We start from the raw sequence: 18769 nt of genomic DNA on the forward strand, positions 1-18769 counted from the left end.
GCGGCCGGGCGCATGAGCCATTCGGGCTCTCCCTCCCCAGCAACGCTGCCTCCTGCCCGCGTCCACTCGCTGGCTCTCCCTCCCGAGGCGCGGCCGTCCTTCGCTTGCACGCCAGCAGTGGGAGTGGGATCGGGAGACCGGCTTCCTTCGGCCCGGCCCTGACGCCTGCATGGAGCCCCCGGAGGGCCCTCTGCTGCCCCCCATCAAGGGGACCGCGGCGCCCCTCGCCGCCCCGTGGAGACCCAGATCGGCTCGAGCGGCACCGCCGCCTGGTGGTGAGGAGCTTCTTCGCGCCGACCTCGAGTCGCCTCCAGGCACTTGGGCCAGCGCCAAGCTGGTGTCCTTGGCCAGAAAGCTTGGCAACGGGGGGGAGGGGGGAGGCGGGCTGGTTGTTGAATTGGCGTGGGATGCAATGCGAGCAGAACAGGCGGGGGTGACTTTAAACATGCCTGGGGAGTTTGGCAACAAGGGCTTCGTTTACAACACTGTGGCCGCACACAAAACACAACTTAGGAAAAGCTGCTGTTTGGTCGGTGTTGCTAATAATTCGAGGAAATCAAGAGTGGGGGGGAAGGTTAATTAATAGCAGCATTTTCCCCTGCGGGGCTGGGCAGAAATTAGCCCTAACTCGAGCCTGTCTCTGAAAGCCATCGCTTTTCCATCTCCCCTTTCAAGACTCTGACGGGCTTTTTCCTTTCCGCACGCACGCACACATGTACATTGCCTGAGGCCATCTTACGGTTGTATGGAGAATTGCAGGTCATCCGAATCCTGAATCCTGAATCCCCGAAGGATCCTAAAACCCACGAAGCTGGTGTTTGATTTGAGAGAGGGGATGCCTCTGATAGCGGCCTAACTCCTCAGCTAGATCAAGTTCTCTGAAAACCCAGTATATTGATCTGAAAGCAGCACATAGGATACTCTTGACATGGCCCATGCAACTCAATAAAATATCTGCTGCTGCAGGGGCTAAATCTTCCAGCAAAGGAACAGTTTAGGGTTGTTACCTGAGGGGGGCAGATTTCCAGTGTGTTTGGCAGCTGTATGTGTGGAAGACATTCATGTTTCCCTCTAATTCAAGACATAGAAAAGTTGCACCTATTGGATTTCTGCCTGTCAAAGGCTATAATACTTATATAAGGCTTCTGTTTTACCTACTTATGCATCTACTATTAAGAGCCTCTTGTGGCGCAGAGTGGTAAGGCAGCAGACATGCATTCTGAAAGCTCTGCCCATGAGGCTGGGAGTTCAATCCCAGCAGCTGGCTCAAGGTTGACTCAGCTTTCCATCCTTCCAAGGTTGGTAAAATGAGTACCCATATTGCTGGGGGGTAAACAGTAATGACTGGGGAAGGGAATGGCAAACCACCCCGTATTGAGTCTGCCATGAAAACACTAGAGGGTGTCACCCCAAGGGTCAGACATGACTCTGTGCTTGCACAGGGAATACCTTTACCTTTATATCTACTATGGAGAAGATACAGAAAAATAAAGGGTTAGCTATTTTACGCTAGTAAGGTAAAGGTAAAGGTATCCCCTGTGCAAGCACCGAGTCATGTCTGACCCTTGGGATGATGTACAAGTTAATAATTATTTTCTAAAGAACCTAGTATTCATTCATTCTATGTAGCAGCTCTTTATGAATTGTCTGCAGTACCCTGTAGCAGCTACTGTGACAATACTGTGACAATCCTGTCAGTAAATTAGTCTATAAATCAGCATACAGTTTATTCTACAGTCAGCGTATAGTTTATGAACTTGATCATCAAACAAACTTTAAACTCTGGTTGATTCTCAAGATTCAATTCAGATGGTTTCTTTGTTTATTTTTAGCATGGATGAAAAAATATATTGTCAGCATTCTCGCAATTCATTGGAACTCAGTCACAGGAACTGTTGCAGTATAATCCCTGATGGCTGAAAACACATTTCATCTGAAAGGGCTTTTGCTCTTTCCTAAAAATCAGGAGCCTTGTCTCTTTAAATCACCACAAATCTGAATGTTGCCCTGTAGAAATTCTATATGTGTCAGTTGGCTGGTTCTGAGAGGCAGAGAGAACAACATGAACAAGGACATCTCTGAAATTGCCAGGCTGTAAGGGACTCTGACTTTTAGTGACTTTGTGTAATTGGGGTGGGATGACTCAGCCATCACTTTTCTCATTCCTCAGCGAAAGGGGCAATGCTAGGAAGCATTTAGAATGCATAGCACTGACAGCTACTGTTTTTAGTAGGTAAAATAAAGTGGGATCCTTATGAGTCGACAACGAAACACGATTTTGTCTTTAACCCAGCTACAGAACTCAATGCAGACTGGTAAGGCAACATGAATAAATATATTGCATTTACTGGCATTGTAAATCATGACACCCCCTTTCCCAATACGCTGGTTGTAAGATGCACAACTGTGGCTTTGGAGTGTGTTTGGCTAAGTTTTATTGTGGGACAACATCAAAGTCTGTTCAGCCTGAGAATAATACAGTCTTTTTGTTTGCTTACATATCCCCTTTGATCTACCAGAAAATCAGTCCAGGTATCTGTCTCTGTCCCCTTTCAGTTGCTTGCAAAGATTAAAACCCAGTCCAGGAAATGAGATGTAATTGTCAATTGGCTATAATATTAAACAATTTGGATTGAAGCTCTGTTCTGGGCAGCACTGCAAATAGAACTCATAGTTACTTTTGTAATACATTCTGCTTGGTACTGACAATTCATCGTTATCATTTACCCCACCCTTCACTCTAAAGGGGACCCAAAGCTTTATTCTCCTCTCCTCCGTTTTATCTTCACAACACCCCTATGATTAGCCAGCTTGGTGTAGTGGTTAGGAGCTGTGATTTCTTAACTGGCAAGCTGGGTTTGATTCCCCACTCCTCCTCTACATGCAACCAGCTGACCTTGGGCTCGCCACAGCACTGATAAAGCTGTTCTGACCGGGCAGTGATATCAGGGCTTTCTCAGCCTCACTTGCCTCACAGGGTGTCTGTTGTGGGAAGATGAAAGGGAAGGCAATTGTAAGCCACTTTGAGACTTATTCGGGTAGAGAAAAGCAGCATATGGTCCTGGGAAGCAGGACCATAAAAGATCTGGACTTTGCCTTCCACATGGCAGCCATGCTGGGTTTAGTGTGAGCTTTCCAGGAAGGTCATAGTAAAACAAGATTTGGGATGAACACAGAAAAGAGGGAAAAGATGGAAGGTGGACAAAAGCACCACAATATTTGTGGAAGCAGAGGGGAGGGAACAGTTTTCCATCAACATCAAAACCAGGGCAGAAATCCAGTGTGGAACTCACCATCATGTGGTCTTTGGGCTTCTTGTATAGCATCATTAAGACGTACTAGGGTGATACCATAATCATCTCTCTCTTATTTTATCTGATATGTTTTTACAGTCTATTTAGATCAGCCTTTCTCAACTTTTTTACCACTGAGAAACCCCTGAAACATTCTTCAGGCTTTGAGAAACCTCAAAGTTGACATGATCCTGCAGAATATGGTTGGGAAGCCAAACTGTGTACACACCCACCAGGGCCCCTCCCCTCCCCACCCTCTCCAGACCCATCATATGCTATTTTGGGAGGGGTGGGTGGATCAACGTGGCCATGTATGGTCATATTGCCCAAGAAATGTTTAACAATTTTTAAAAAATATATAAAAAATTAATTCCCACCGATTCATGAAACCCATCTAGGTCCATCATGAAACCCCAGGGCCTGATTTAGATGAACAATCTCCCTCCCCACAACAAGTGGGTACTATTGGAATTCTGAAAACAGATTGCTGGTGTTACCGCAAAAAGGCTGCCATGGGGACTGAGGCCAGTCACTAGATCTGGGGAGGTTCAGATTCACCCAAGCATCCTTCTGTGATGGAGGCAACTAATTCTGAATGGCTGTTCCTTGAAGACATAAAGAGATGATGTGTCACCTAGGCTCTTCTGAAGTACCTCCTGTTGCAAGAAAGCATAAGGAAGCCAGGACTGAACTTTGGGGAAGCGAAAATTGAGCACCAAAACATGCTGGTAGCTGCCATAGTGCTGAAAAGCATCAACCGAGAAGATATTTAAAACAATAGAGTGTTTGCTCAGGCTTTATTTAAAACAGAAACAGAATGGGTTAAGCAAGATCTACAATGACACTGGTTCAAAGATGGCCGCTGCTATTTCATTCCTCTCTCAATTGTCTCACCCAGTGCCCGAGCAGGGACAGGACATGTCATACCCTTCCAAGTGAGTGAGCCGACTGGAAGGAATACCTACCAAGATGAGTTCTATTGGAAGCCTTACTCCAAGGCAGAACCTATAAGGAGTGGCTCTGCATCTGGAGGTAGAAGAAACAATCCACAGCCTTCTGAAGTAAGGAATGCCGTTGCTATCACTCATTCATATTTCCACAGGAATGGCATGTCAGCAATGCTCGTGTTTTTATGGGGGTTTTGGGTGCAAAGCATTTTGGCCATTCGGCTCTGGAACAACTTCTCACACAGAATGTTAAGGAACAGAGATTTAGGAGCAAGAAACATGTTGGTCTTGTTTTGAGTATGTTTATTTAGAAGGAAGCTTCAGAGAATCCAGTGAGATTTATTCCCACTGGAGGGTGCTTAGGACGTCTGCAGCCTCTGTCGAATTTGGATGGGCATTGTACGTGTTATGAATTCACATTTAGGGTTCCAGATTTAGGGTTCCAGAAAGGGAAGGGTTATAGCCCTGTCCCTGTGTAGTTCTATGTTTTGTTCCAGAAATTCTTCATATTTTTCTGTTTCTTTTTTAGGTATGACTGATGCTGACAATATTGTTTGTTGCAGTGACATTTTATCTTGTGTTTGTATATATACTTAGTTTTAAATGAAGGCAGTGTAGGAAAACTACAGCAGTCACGATTCCCCTTTGCTGTCTCCTGGATCTCTTTCCATGTCCCACTGCCATCTGGCTTGGCCACCTAGGGTTGCGAGCTCAGGGTTAAGAAATGCCTGGAGATTTTAGGAATGGACCCTGGGGAAGGTGAGGTCTGAGGAGTCAAGGGACATCAACAGGGTATAATACCAGGCAGTTCATTCTCCAGAGTACCCATTTTCTCCAGGGGAACTGATCTCTGTACTATGCGATCAATTGTAATACCAAGAGATCTTCAACCCCACCTGGAGGTTGGCAACACCATGGCCACCTCAGGCAGGTATTTGTCTACAAGATCCTGTTGAAAGAGAGTACCCTCTTCCAGGTAGGCGAAGGGCCTGTGCCAGAGCACAGTGCAGTAAAGAGCCAACATGGTGTCGTGGTTAAGAGTGGCCTCTAACCTGGAGCAATGGGTTTGATTCCCCACTCGTCCATATGCTGCCATCTGGGTGACCTTGGGCCAGTCAAAGTTCTCTCAGAGCTCTCTCAACCCCGCCTACCTCACAGAGAGTCTGTTGTGGTGAGAGGAAGGGTAGGTGATTATAAGCTGCTTTGAGACTCCTCTGGGTAGTAAAATGCAGGGTACAAACCCCCAGATCTGTTTCTTCTCCAATAATTTGTGGGGGAATTATCTTTCTGAATCTGTCAGAGAACTTGCTTTTTAAATCAGTGCTTAGGCATTTTAATGGATTAGTTATGGTCAACCACTTATAAGGAGTCTTAGTTGGTTTCTGTAATGTAAGGATATTGCTTAATTTTTTTTTTTAACCCTGTGATCCACCTTGAATCTTTGGAGGGGAGAAAGGTGGGATGAAAATGTTGCAAGTGAATAAATAGAATGCGCTGAACGTGGATGTATAAGAACAATTTAAGGCATATCCACACTGTCTCCCTTGCTGCAGCTCTGGTTTTATATCTGAATAGCAGAGTCCTGCATTTCAGATTTCTTTTAATGAATATGCACCTCTTGACAGATTTTTTTAAAAGTTCAAAACAAGAAAAAGGCCATAATGCTTAGTTTGTTCACAGGCAGCTGTACTATTTGCTTATAAAACCTCCCAGAGCAGACAAGGGAACCTCTCCAAAATGTGAAGTACCGTAAAAAACCGGCTTTACAAGATAGAAAGTGACACACTATGTCAGCTGCTTGAAAGATAGAAATGCAGTGTCTGTTGTGAGGAACTGCAGATAGGTGGACATTGCTAACATCATGGTTAAAAATTAACAGCGGGAATGTGGAGGCAATATCCATGTTCCTAGATATCTTCTACCAACAAGAACATTAGGATATTGAGCAAAAGGGCCATGATTATGGTAGAAGACCATTTGTATGAAACAGTCACTATGGCCTAGTGCAGGGGTAGTCAACCTGTAGTCCTCCAGATGTCCATGTACTACAATTCCCATGAGCCCCTGGCCTAGTGGATCGAGTTCCAGACTAGGGTTCAAATTTCTTACAATGGTTCAGGGTGAGTCAGTCTCGGAGTCTAATCTACTAATTGGGGAAGGGCCATGGCTGAGTGGAAGAAGATATGCAGGTGGTCCCCGGTTCAATCCTCAGCATCTCCGTTTAAAGGATCTGGCAGTAGATGATGTGGAAGATCTCTGCCTGAATTCCTGATGGCCACCGTCAATCTGGGTAGACAATACTGACTATGGTGAAGGATCTGATTCAGTCTTGGGCAGCTTCCTGGGTTCATGCAGAGGAGAGACATGTATGTCACCTGGAACTCCTTAAAGTAGCGGTCCCCAACCTTTCTCAGGTCAGGGACCGCCTCCGGAGTGAGGGAAGGCAGGCATGGCTAGCGGCGGCTTGGTACCATGGCCTTTGCGGCCCGCCACCGGGCCGCAGACCGGGGGTTAATGACCCCTGCCTTAAAGGAAGGATAGGGTAAAAATATACTAGACTGAGACAAATCAACTTATTTTCTGATTGGGTCTTTCTCTCCCTGTGTCGATAGCGTTTCTTGATTTGGAAGGTGCCTCGAGAAGAAGCCCCATTGCCTACAGACAGCATATCGCCTTGGACAAAGCCTATCACTATACAAGACATTGAAGAAACCATAAAAAAGCAGTACCGGACGGTATACGCTGGAGATTATTTAGGGATACAGCCAGGTGAGCTCTTTCGTTTCCCTCTCCTCTTTCAAAAGGGCTCTGTGATAAACACTATTCAGGCTTATGACTGGTCCTGTAACTGAGAGCGGCAGAGCTGTGTTTCAGGCAGAAACTTTCCCCCTACTCCTAGCTTATTCTGTCCCAAGGAAGACAATGTTCAGCTTCAATTCTATACTTCTCTTCTTCCTCCTCCTTCCTAAGTACAGAACCACTGTAGTGGCAGGAAATAGCCCTTGGCCTCAGGTCCTGACAAGTCAATTTAGATCAGTGCAGTAGAGAAGCAGAATGTGACCTTGGCAAGATGAAATGAAGCCTAGTCACTCTGACAATATTTCCGCTCTGACTTGCTGTGCACTTGGAACTGAACAGGCAGCCAGTGTGCAGAGTTGCTGTGAAAGTCTCTTCTCTTCCCCCCTCCAGTTCTCTTCTGCACCCTCCCGATAGTTTAGTCATGACTAAGCGCTCCTTTTGCTTGCAGTCCTACCTTTGCTACGATAGCAACATGTCTCCCTCCCAGAGATACTGTGATGATCACCCTACTTCTCCAACTGGTGAGGAGCTCCAGAGGGTTAGCCCTTTCCTGAGTTGGATCCCTGGGAAAGAGAAGAGTGCTGGAGGTTTGGGATGTCTTTGCAGGGTTTCGCTTTATTTATGGATATATACACATAGAACACAGGTAGAAGCATAGATGCAGTCCTAGGGGGCAGCATATCTGCTAGTCCACAGCAGATCCCCAGAAAGAGATGTCTTACATCCTGACTAGGGGGCTGCAGTGAGAAGGAGAAACTGGGAAGAAAGGCCTGGCACTAGATGAGAGCTTGCACCACCAAGCTGCTCCTGGAAAGGGTTGCCAACTCTGGATTGGGAAATACCTGGAGATTTTGGAGGTGGAGCCTGGGAAGGGACCTCGGTGGAAAAATACCATAGAGTCCACCCTCTAAAGCAGCCATTTTCTCCAAGGGAGCGGATCTCTGTTGCTTGGAGATCAGTTCTAATTCCATGAAATCTCCAGGCCCCACCTGGAGGTTGGCTCCCAAACTCCTGGAAGTGGAGTAATTAATCTCTGACTGAAGTTGCTCTGCTGGGTGACATTTGCTACCTTCCGCATCAGTTTTTGGGTGGCCTACCAGGCATTCCTGGGGAAAGGGCGGATGGACCTTTGTGGACATCAACACACAACCTTTTGAACCCTTCTAGTTTCTTGGTAGAAACAGACCCCATACTGGCTGTCAAGGAAGCTGGGGTAAGTGATTCCATTTTCCTTGTCATTACTTCAACAATGTGTTTCAAGCAATGAGCAGTTCCTTAACGGTTCCCAGCAGAAGAGCATCCCCATATTGTTCCTCACAAGGCCCTTTCCAGAAAAGGTTTGGACTAAATATGTGAGAAACAATCTTATAATCACACTCATTTACATATTCCTTGTCCATCTCCATCCGTGTGGCAAATGTGTGCCAAATAGATCTGTGGTATGTTCAGAGCACGGTGAAGCAGTCCTAGCCAGCTTATAACTCTTCTAGTTACCAGACAACTATGAAAAGTTCCAAGGGCTTGGTCAGATGGATTAACCTACTGCTCACCAACACCGGATGTCTATCTAGTTCTTGTTTTCTTCTGTTTTATATAAATGTGTTCAATAATGTATTGGTGAAGTAGTTATTCAGAATGCCAAGTTGGTGTTGGGAACAGGACTTCACTTGACTAATCTTGTTGGCCTCATCTGACAGTTTCGTGTAGTGGTTAAGAGCAGTGGCCTCTAATCTGGAGAACTAGCTTTAGTTTCCCACGCTTCCATGTGCATCTAGCTGGGTGACCTTGGGTTAGTCACTGTTCTCTCAGAGCTCTCTCAGCTAGGGTTGCTAACTCTGGGTTGGGAGAAACCTGGAAACTTTGGGAATGGAGCCTGTAGAGGGTGGGGTTTGGGTAGGGGAGGGATTTTAGTGGAATATAATGCCATGTAGTCCATCTTCCCAGTGGATTTTCTCTAGGGATCCGAAATCTGTTGCCTGGAGATGAACTGGGGATCCCCAGGTCCCACCTGAAGGCTGACTTCCTTACTCTGAGCCCCACGTACTTCACAGGGTGTCTGTTGTGGGGAGAGGAGCGGAAGGTGATTGTAAGCCATTTTGAGCCTCCTTCAGGCTGTAAAAAAGCAGGGTATAAAAACCAACACTACTACTTCTGTCTAAGATGCTCTTCAAGCAGATTGCCAGTGCTTTAGGAGCTGATTTCATGATCTTAAGTGCATTCCTGATTCATGACTGTAGGCAACGTTCCTCAGTGAACACATGAAGCTGCTTTATACTGAGTCAGACCATTGGTCTGTTGAAGTCAGTATTGACTACTCTGGCTGGCAGTGGCTCTCCAGTATTGCAGACAGAGGTGTTTCACATCACCTGCCATGTGATTCTTTCTAAACTAAAGATTTTGAGGATTGAACCTTGGACCTCCTGCACTCAAAGCAAATGTCCTACCACTAAGCCACATCCCCATGCTAAGTATAGACCAAGTGGCATTCTTCTATTGGCTTTTCACATGGATTTTCGATAAAAAGAGGAAAAAATGGCTCATCTTTACCATTGTATTGCCTTTGGACCTTTCCAGGTACTCCACAAGACTCTACTGGTTCCGCTCCACCAGACTGGAAAACCTTAGCACCGCAGCCTCCGGATACTGAGTTCAGACGCCATTACCAGCCACAAGCCCAGGTCCCTGAGTTAAAAAACTTTACTTGGAAATATGGCTGTAATGCAAGTCGCCGTGTTCCAGTGAAAGGCATTGGTGAGAATACAGCTTTGGTTTGTAAAAAAAAAAACCTTAGAGTATTTTGAGATGATGAAACCTTAAGACGAAAAGGGACAACAAGATGAAACTGGATCCAAACCTCTGCATACACTGAGGTCAGCTCAGCGAGCTTTACTTGACTATACCGTTATCTTGGGTGGCCTGTTGAGGTTTGAACCAATACTTTAGCTTTTCCTGTCTTGCTGTAGAGTCATAGAATCATAGAGTTGGAAAGAATACTCTGTTACAGCTTGTTGTATTGTTGAGATGGTGTGTTTCATTCTTTGCAGTGAGTTGTCCTGACCTTGTTGCAATGGGATATGGCATAAAATGTAAATATTTTAAGTAACTCAACAAACTGTAGGAATTAATCGATGTGGTGTAGTGGTACAGTGTTTGCCTAGGGTCTGTGAGACCCAAGTTCACATCCCCACTCTGCCATGGAAATTCGCTGAGAGACCTCAGGCTGGTCACTGTTTCTCTCAGCCTAACCGTCCTTTCCTGGTTGTTGGGCCGATAAAATGGAGGAAGGGAAGCTGATGTTGTCAGCCATAAAGTTCACATAGTGGGGTATAAATATAAATAAAGAAAAGCCCCATGCATCTGGGCACTACTGTTTAGCTCGGAACACATTTGTAAGGTCTGTGAACTTCTCCAACCCAGCCATTTCAAACCATTCTAAATGTCCAGTTTCCCCCTTAGTGCTATAAAGCTAACCCTGACCTGCCAGAAATGCAGCAATTTTACCATAGTGTCTACCAGTTTCCAGAGAGGTGTGACATCACTTCTGAATTTTCCCCAGAAGCATTATCACACTGTTGCTCAACAGCGGTTTGTCTTCCACTGGTCACAGGAGTGGTGGTGGGAAATGAAAACTGGTGTGTGTGTGTGTGTGTGTGGGGGGGGGGGAATTCCCTGCCTCAGGCAAGCTGTAATGCAGTTGGTGGTTTTATGGCTCATCACTAAAATGTTTATATCTTCTCTTCCAATAGAATCAGGGCACCTAATAACAAAAAAAAATGTAAAAATAATATTAGAGGAATAAAAATTAGCTCAAAAACGTGCAAATGAATTCTCCCACATCAGAACCTTCACCCTGTACCGACACTTTTATTTAACAGCGTTACAGACTCATCTGCCCAGGGATCATCTTAGTACAAAGCCCTCTGGAATAGCCAGGTTTTATGTACTTTCTGGAAAGCCAGGATATGGCATAAAACATCAGGGAAGCTGTTCCACAGCAGGGCAGTGGTCTGAGAAGCTTGCCTTCTGCCCAAACTAGCCAGACTGAATATGAAGAAGGAGGGGTTAAGAAGGAAACCAGTGGGCTGACCTAAGTGCATTTGTGGGTTTTTCAGAGTTGAAATGCTTCAGATATGTGGGTCCCAGATCATTGGGGCCATTAAAAGCAATTTCCTAATTTCAGCCCTCCCCCCCCCCCCCCCCAAATCCTATGAAGTTGTTATCTGCCTCATGGGAGAGACATACAAGTACCATATGAGCAGGCACCTTTCACTGGCAGTCTTCATGCAGCAGCTGGGCAGATACTTATCATGGATGCTTTGGGCTGATCCTGCATTGAGCAGGCGGCTGGACTAGATGGCCTGTATGGCCTCTTCCTACTCTATGATACCATGAGCATCTGTATAATGATATAGGTGGACAAACATATCGGAGTAGGTGAGGTTGTATAGGGGAAATGGTGAGTAGGGTGGAAATTTAAAACCCTTTCCCAGTACTATGATCTTGAACCAAAATGGACTCCTGCACAACATTTTTCGCCCTTCAAGGCACTGCGGAAAATCCTGACCATAGATTTCCAAGGTCACATTTGGTTTGGCTTCGGCTAGGGAAAGAGTTAATTAGAATTATTCACTGTTGTGAATTCACAACTATCACTGTTGTGGGATTTTCAGTGCAGGCGACCGTCTGAGATTTCCTTCATCAGCTTGGAATGCAAAAGCCAGAGGAGAAGAATGCGTAGGCTTAGGATACAGGAAAAATTATTCCTGCTTTCATCATTTCATAGCTTCTTTAAAGTGTTTCTTTCTGGTTTTCCTTCCCAGTTCCTTCAGTGTCATTTGCTAATATCCGGCACCAAGAAAAAGCTAAACATACGACCACATACCAAAATGATTTTGGGAAAGAATATCAAGATATTATATCAGTTTTGAATACTCTAGATCCGGAAGAAGTTAAGGCATATGTGGAAAGAGCTCCTAATCCTGGTAAGTGAGGAGAAATGCAATAATTTTAACACAGGTATTCACAACTATAAAACTGGCCTGACGTGGACTGTGGATCTCTATCAGTCTGTGCTGGGTAGATGGTGCATGCACACAGCTGCAATTTGGATGGGGGGCACACTGGAAGGAAAAGAGGTGATTTAATTTGTGAACTCCAGCTTGGTATTTCTCTAACGCAATCTCCGTATCCAAGATGGGGGGGAGGCAGGTTTTAAAAAGATGTTTCCTTCCTTCCCCTGTTTCAACACTTTCACTTGCTGGAGAAAGTAGATCTCTTGCTTTACACATTAGTCAGTGCGAGCTGGCAATGAGCAACAAGATCTATGAGCAATAGAAAGAGCCAATATGAATCCCAGTCAGAATCAGAAGGAGATGACACTTCCCTCTGATGAATTGGATCATTGGTCTATCAAGGTCAGTATTATTTCCTCTGACTGAAGAGCTGCTCTGCTATGCTTTGGTGGCCCTTGTAAGGGCAGAATTGCAGGATGTAAATTATTCTGTAAATAAGCAAGCAAAAAGCAATCTTTCCCAACACTGGCTACCCAGTATCCTTTTACTTGGACGTGCTGGGGATGTCTCTGGGAACTTTCTGCATACAAAGTAGATGCTTTACCACTGAGCCACAGCTCAGAAGAGGTCATTTGTTTCATTTGTGACCCGTAATCCTTCTTCCGTACAACCCTTGTGTCGGTTCAAAGGCTTGCAGAGAGAGTACCCATGAGTGATGCCAGCTCCCATTTCTGTTCTAACATGAAATAATTTGTTCGGGGATCTTTTGTCTAGCTATTCAGGCTTCACAATGCATTCTTTCAATTGTTTACATAGAAAAAATCATCCTTCATAACTTCCTTGACAAAGCCAATTGGAACAAGAAAGCAGAAAGACCTTCTTCCTCGAAGAAGCCAAGAGAGCATCCTGTAAAATGCAGGTGAAAAATTCAGCAAATCTCAGAGAGGCTGAATCACAAAAGAATACTCCTGCAGTCCCTCTTTATATTAAACTGTTTGAAGACCTATGTCTAGTTCTTCTTTTATACTTGGGGGCTTCTTTTGAAATTTTACTAAAGCTGGTACCACTGCTCCAGAATGGACTTGGGAACATTCTTTCTGTCACTGAAGGTGTATCATAAATCTCTGTACCCAATCCGAGTTATGCTGAAGACACACGGCATCCCATTATTGTCTCCTTGTTAAACAGCTGTTACAATTTTGGGATAGTTATTCAATATACATGACCTAAAAAATAAAACCAACTACATTAATGCTAAGCTTTGATTTTTACGGTCCTGCAATGTCAAGTGGATTTCTGGGTATCATATTCTAATTCCTGAAATTCTCACCCTGGACCAGATCAATTTATTTTTTTGACATAAAAGTTTGCACTTGCAATTCTGTATGTGAAAAGAGAGACAATCTTTCCCATATGCCAAATTCTTGATTTGGCATGAAGTGGGGTTGGGGATGGAATACTGGGACATGGAGAAAAGCATTATATGTTTAAGGGTTGGAAATTAAAAGTTGATTCACAAGTATATGAAAGGCCTAAAACATAAAGATGTAGAATGGTTTAAAGGTAAAAGGTAAAGGTATCCCCTGTGCAAGCACCGGGTCATGTTTGACCCTTGGGGTGACGCCCTCCAGCGTTTTCATGGCAGACTCAATACAGGGTGGTTTGCCAGTGCCTTCCCCAGTCATTACCGTTTACCCCCCAGCAAGCTGGGTACTCATTTTACCCACCTTGGAAGGATGGAAGGCTGAGTCAACCTTGAGCCGGCTGCTGGGATCGAACTCCCAACCTCATGGGCAGACAGCTTTAGACAGCATTTCTGCCACTTACCACTCTGCACCACAAGAAGCTCAGTAGAATACATGTACAGAATAAAGACACTATTTGCTACTTGTAGAATGGCTCAAATTCTTAGGGGCATTTCCCACGGCTTAAAAATAGCACAATGGTTGCTGATTGAAAACGCTACTAATTTGCCATAACGCACGACGTCGTAAACAATCTGCAACAATCCTGAAACCGACCCGCAAAAAGCGCTTCGTTGTAGCGCTTCTAGGGGAATCCAGAAAACTGGATTCACCCTCCGGATAGCGATACACTCCTGCAACCAATCTGCAACAGTAGCGCTAAAGACCTGTGCGTTACCATTGTTGCGGGTTCTTCAAAGTCCCTCCTCCCGAGCCTGTCCTCCAAACTTCCGGCGAACTGTTCGCCATTTTTTTTTTCTCCGAGCGAGCGGGGATCTACGAGGCAACGGGACAGCGACTGGCTTTCAAGCACGATCACTTTCGGAAATTCTGCCCGGACACCACAAGAGTTTTTCACAAGCACAGTGGCACACACCGTCACGTTCCCAAAATTTGCCCAAAGCTTAAAACCCCGTCTACCATCGGCCAGTCCTAGCGGAGTCAACGTACAGGGAGCATTTTAAAAAATTTTCCTCTGAGCGTGCCAACGAACATTCGCCGTTCGCAGTCTCCTGCTTAGCTTAGAGGGGTTCAATAGACATGATTCGTGGTGATTTCATGAGGGGCGGCTTATGTGTAGTGGGTCTTTGTGTGGTTCCCAGTGCGTGCTTGTGCTTGGGTGCGGACAACCCCTTCCATTGGCGGCTAGACCTCCGGCAAGCGGAGTTGCCGTCCCCCGTTCATTTTAAAAAATTTTCCTCTGAGCGTGCCAACGAACGGTCGCCGCTCGCAGTCTCCTGCTTAGCTTACAGGGGTTCAATAGACATGATTCGAGGTGATATCATGAGGGGCGGCTTATGTGTAGTGGGTCTTTGTGTGGTTCCCGGTGCGTGCTTGTGCTTGGGTGCGGACAACCCCTTCCATTGGCGGCTAGACCTCCGGCAAGCGGAGTCGCCGTCCCCCGTTCATTTTAAAAAACATTCCTCTGAGCGTGCCAACGAACGTACGCCAGTTACATGTCATGTTTGGTTGATTTATGCTGTGGCTGGTGAATATTATTGGGGAACTGCCGAGTACTGCCGCACTTGCTCTCGGTTGAACACCGGCATGCGTTTGTGTAATGGCGGACATTTTCCTAAAATGGCTCCCGCTGCATGTTCAAACTGCTCTTCTCGCGTGTAAACGAATACGCGCATGCGTTAAGTCAAACAACAAGGGCGCCAATCTGGCCATTAGGAGCAGATCCTGTTCCCGCGCGAGGAGTTTTGAACGTGACATGTGACCTGATGTGGCCAATGTGCGTGTCCCCTGCTGCCCTCCACCAATCAGGAGCCGGCTAGTCCCTTTGTCTTTGTGTGCGGGAAGGTATATGATCCGTTGCACCCTGCACCTCCCACCACCATTTTGCTCAGCTACTAGCAAAAGCAACATGGAATCGTCTTCTCAAGCCTCGTCCGTCCCTGCAACCGGCCGTGGCCCAACTTGGAGGGACGCGGAGATCAGGGACCTGATCGGGATTTTCTCGGAGGAGAAAATCCAGGACGCGTTCCAGTCCTCCCACAGGAATAGGGAGGTTTTTGAACAAGTGGCTATTAAGATGCGCGCCCTGGGCCACAACAGGACCGGCCTTGAATGCCGGTCGAAGACGAAGACAATGAGGGCAGAGTACATGAGAGCCGTGAACCATAACAAGGGTTCCGGCAACGAAAAGGTGACCTGCCCCTACTTCGAGGAGCAGCGCCAGCTGTACGGGGACGGGGAAGGATCCGGCAGGCCGAAGCGCGTCGGCCGGAGCCTTAAGGTGGTTCGGAAGCCGGCTGCCCCGGTCGAGGAACCACCCGCTGAGGAGGATCCCGGCGAGGGAACCTCCTCCAGCTTTCGCCCTCCACCCCCCGTCCAGCAACGAGCCGCGGAATCGGTAACGCTGGACCTGATCGCCATCGTTCCTGGGGAGCCAGAGGAGGCTCCTGAGCAAACGCCCCTTGCCTCCGGTAAGTGATTTTCTTTTTATTTTATATTTCCTTTTAAGCAAATGTGTGTTCTGACGTTTGGGCATCGTTTTCTCGTGTGTTCGTTGCAACGCATAATACGGTAGGCTGTGGAGAGCTTGCTGTGGTTACTATTTGAAACGGTTTTAATTTTATAATTTTATAATTTAATTTTTAAAAGATTTTAAAAGAAGGTAGGCTGTGGAGTGCTTGCTGTGGTTACTATTTGAAACGGTTTTAATTTTATAATTTTATAATTTAATTTTTAAAAGATTTTAAAAGAAGGTAGGCTGTGGAGTGCTTGCTGTGGTTACTATTTGAAACGGTTTTAATTTTATAATTTAATTTTAATTTTTAAAAGATTTATTAAGATGGTTGGCTGTGGAGTGCTTGATGTGGTTAGTATTTGAAACGGTCATGTTTAACCAACAGCCCCAAAATATTTGCAGCATGCCTCGCCCATAGGCCTTCTGCAGTACTTTGGCTCACAACTTTGGGAGCTTGCTTTGTGGTTCATGGTGTATGCTTGCTCGTTTTTCACTATTTTCTGCTCTTGTCCACAGAGACACAGTTGCCAGGGACGGGGCCCCTAGAGTCTCCAGCAGCACCTGACGTGGATAGTGATTCGGGGGCATCAACTAACATTGGTAGGTATTAGTAAAAATAGGGGGGGGGGCTGTTTTAACTGCTTTGTGCTTTTCTGTTTGTGCAGGGCAGCAGCACTGCTAAGAGAAAGAAGAGAGTCCCTCTGCGTTGCTGGTGTAGGCTTTGAAGCTGGCTTTGCCACCCTTTGGTCCTAGATCTGTTTTTTTTCCTTTTTTTGCAGATTTCATACCCGGAACACAGGAGGAGGAACAGCCTAGGGTGCTTGGACCTCCTGCCCGGCGCAGGCGGATACAGATTCAAGATGGTGAGCGTGCATGACCTGTTCCTTTCGAGCCATAGCTGCAGGACAATGTCGCTAGGCACTAACCATGTGCTCCCTTTTAATTGTTGAGAGTCCTGCTGTGCAAGTAGGCAAAAGTAAAAGCACACCATGGGCAAACAAACAATAGCCATGTGCTCGCCGGGGATTGTTTAAATTCTTGGCAGGAAAACACGGGGACAAAAAAGAACACCATGTCCACCATGGTGTGTTTTGACTTTTTGGATGTTACTAACAGTTTTGTTTCTCATTTTTTGCCAACAGAGGTTCTTTCAGATGAGGAGGAGGAACCACCCCTGGCTCCAGGCAGCCCACCACCTAGAGGTGCGCTCCCAGCAGAGGAGAGGCTTACGAGGGAACGCGGCAGGCTGAGGCGCGTCTCCGTCTTGACAAGCGTGGGAGAGAGGCTCCTTGAGCACTGCTATGAGGAGTCACGGCGTGCCGCGGCCGCTGACCAAGCCATGCTCACACTCATTGCCCAGGAGGGGAGAAAATTGAGGGCAGTCCTTAGAGAGACAAACCAAATCCTACGCGAAGGCGTGGAGGAGGTGCGTCTGATAAGGAGACTCATGGAGAGGGCTGTAGCGGTCATGGAAAGGGCCTACCCTCCACAAATCGCCCCCCCACCACCACCCACACCAACACCACCACTTCCAGCACCCACCCCACCGACTCCCTCTCAGAATGCCTCCACCCAAACAAGAAGGAGGACTATTCTCGGAAAGAGAAAAATAAAACCAGCAGACAAGTACTCCCCCTCCTAGTTTTGCCCACTTTTTCTATTTCATGTTATCTGTGTTTTGTTGTTTGTTGAATAAAGTTTATATTTTTGACTCTGTCTCTGTGTACCCTACTGTAGAATCTGCAAGGCTGAAAGCGGCCTCTCTAGTGATTGTGTATATTGTGGTTCTGCTGTGTGGGTTGGAGGTTGGAGGGGTGTTAGTTCAAGGAGTTTTAGGAGTGTGGTGTGGGGTTAAATATGTGCGAGTTTAAGAAGTCACACTGGAGTCTTGTTATAAAATTTGCAATAACATTTTATTTTAAAAAACATTTTAACAGGGGAAAAACATTAGGGAATGAAACTTGGAGCCCCACCAGCACCACCACCCCCCACCCCCCTGGAAAACCAATTTTTTTTAACAAAAGTATACATTTAACAGGGGAAAAACATTAGGGAATGAAACTTGGAGCCCCACCAGCACCACCACCCCCCACCCCCCTGGAAAACCAATTTTTTTTAACAAAAGTATACATTTAACAGGGGAAAAACATTGGGGAATGAAACTTGGAGCCCCCCCCCCCCAACCCCTACCCCAAAACACAAACAGGAAACAAAACTCAGGTCCCACCGCTCCCCTCCCCAGCCCCTTCCATCGCCCTAACTCTCCTGCACAGCCGTCCCACGGTCCCCCTAACTTTGCGCCGGAAGAGCTCTTCGTCCTCCTTCTTCTTAACTGTGGGGAGGGAGAAAAAGTACACATTAGTACCACACATATTTTCAAATTTCTTTAGTTTACATGCATACACTTTTAAGTGGCCTTAGCCACAGTGTGAGAAGAGTTGGGCAGTGGGGAACATAACCTACGCTCTTCCGCCTCCCTCTGTTGCCTGTGCTGCTCAATCTCCCCTTTCAGCTCCGCCACTTGAGCCTCCAGGGAAGTAACTCTGGCCTCCATGGCACGCAGCCTTGCCTCCACAGTTTCAGCTATAGAAATCAAACAAAGAATTTGATCACACTCCAAAAGGAAGCATCACATCAGGCTCCCATATGGCTCCGTGTGGGTACACACACATGGGTCTCCCTCACAGACATAAAACTCTCACCTGCAGCCTGTCCCGAGGTGGAAGGTCCCTCTTCCTCCCCCTCCTCACGCTCAGGTGCTGTTGCCAGCTTGGATGGT

General features: G+C 46.4%; 2 protein-coding genes across 4 annotated transcripts; both read left to right on the forward strand.

Annotated features, from left to right (window-relative positions):
- TEX26 (testis expressed 26) lies at nucleotides 1-13057 on the forward strand. Of its 3 annotated transcripts, none has more exons than XM_077341816.1 (7): nucleotides 1-275; nucleotides 2234-2315; nucleotides 4192-4354; nucleotides 6853-7009; nucleotides 9614-9790; nucleotides 11860-12021; nucleotides 12868-13057. In XM_077341816.1, the coding sequence occupies exons 1-7, from the start codon at nucleotides 170-172 to the stop codon at nucleotides 12972-12974; spliced, it is 954 nt and encodes a 317-aa protein (XP_077197931.1). In that variant the 5' UTR covers nucleotides 1-169; the 3' UTR covers nucleotides 12975-13057. The 3 variants fall into 3 exon arrangements, with proteins under 3 accessions (XP_077197931.1, XP_077197930.1, XP_077197932.1); XM_077341815.1 differs by having other exon boundaries at nucleotides 5-275; nucleotides 2231-2315; XM_077341817.1 differs by lacking the exons at nucleotides 1-275; nucleotides 2234-2315 and adding an exon at nucleotides 2006-2094.
- A 460-nt stretch (nucleotides 13058-13517) lies between these two features.
- On the forward strand, nucleotides 13518-18303 carry LOC143840564 (uncharacterized). Its single transcript, XM_077344175.1, has 4 exons — nucleotides 13518-13544; nucleotides 16347-16590; nucleotides 16770-16853; nucleotides 17133-18303. The coding sequence occupies exons 1-4, from the start codon at nucleotides 13518-13520 to the stop codon at nucleotides 17630-17632; spliced, it is 855 nt and encodes a 284-aa protein (XP_077200290.1). The 3' UTR covers nucleotides 17633-18303.
- The last annotated feature ends 466 nt before the right edge of the window (nucleotides 18304-18769 follow it).

This window comes from Paroedura picta, chromosome 6, assembly GCF_049243985.1.
Source record: "Paroedura picta isolate Pp20150507F chromosome 6, Ppicta_v3.0, whole genome shotgun sequence".
Classification (NCBI taxonomy): Eukaryota; Metazoa; Chordata; class Lepidosauria; order Squamata; family Gekkonidae; genus Paroedura; species Paroedura picta.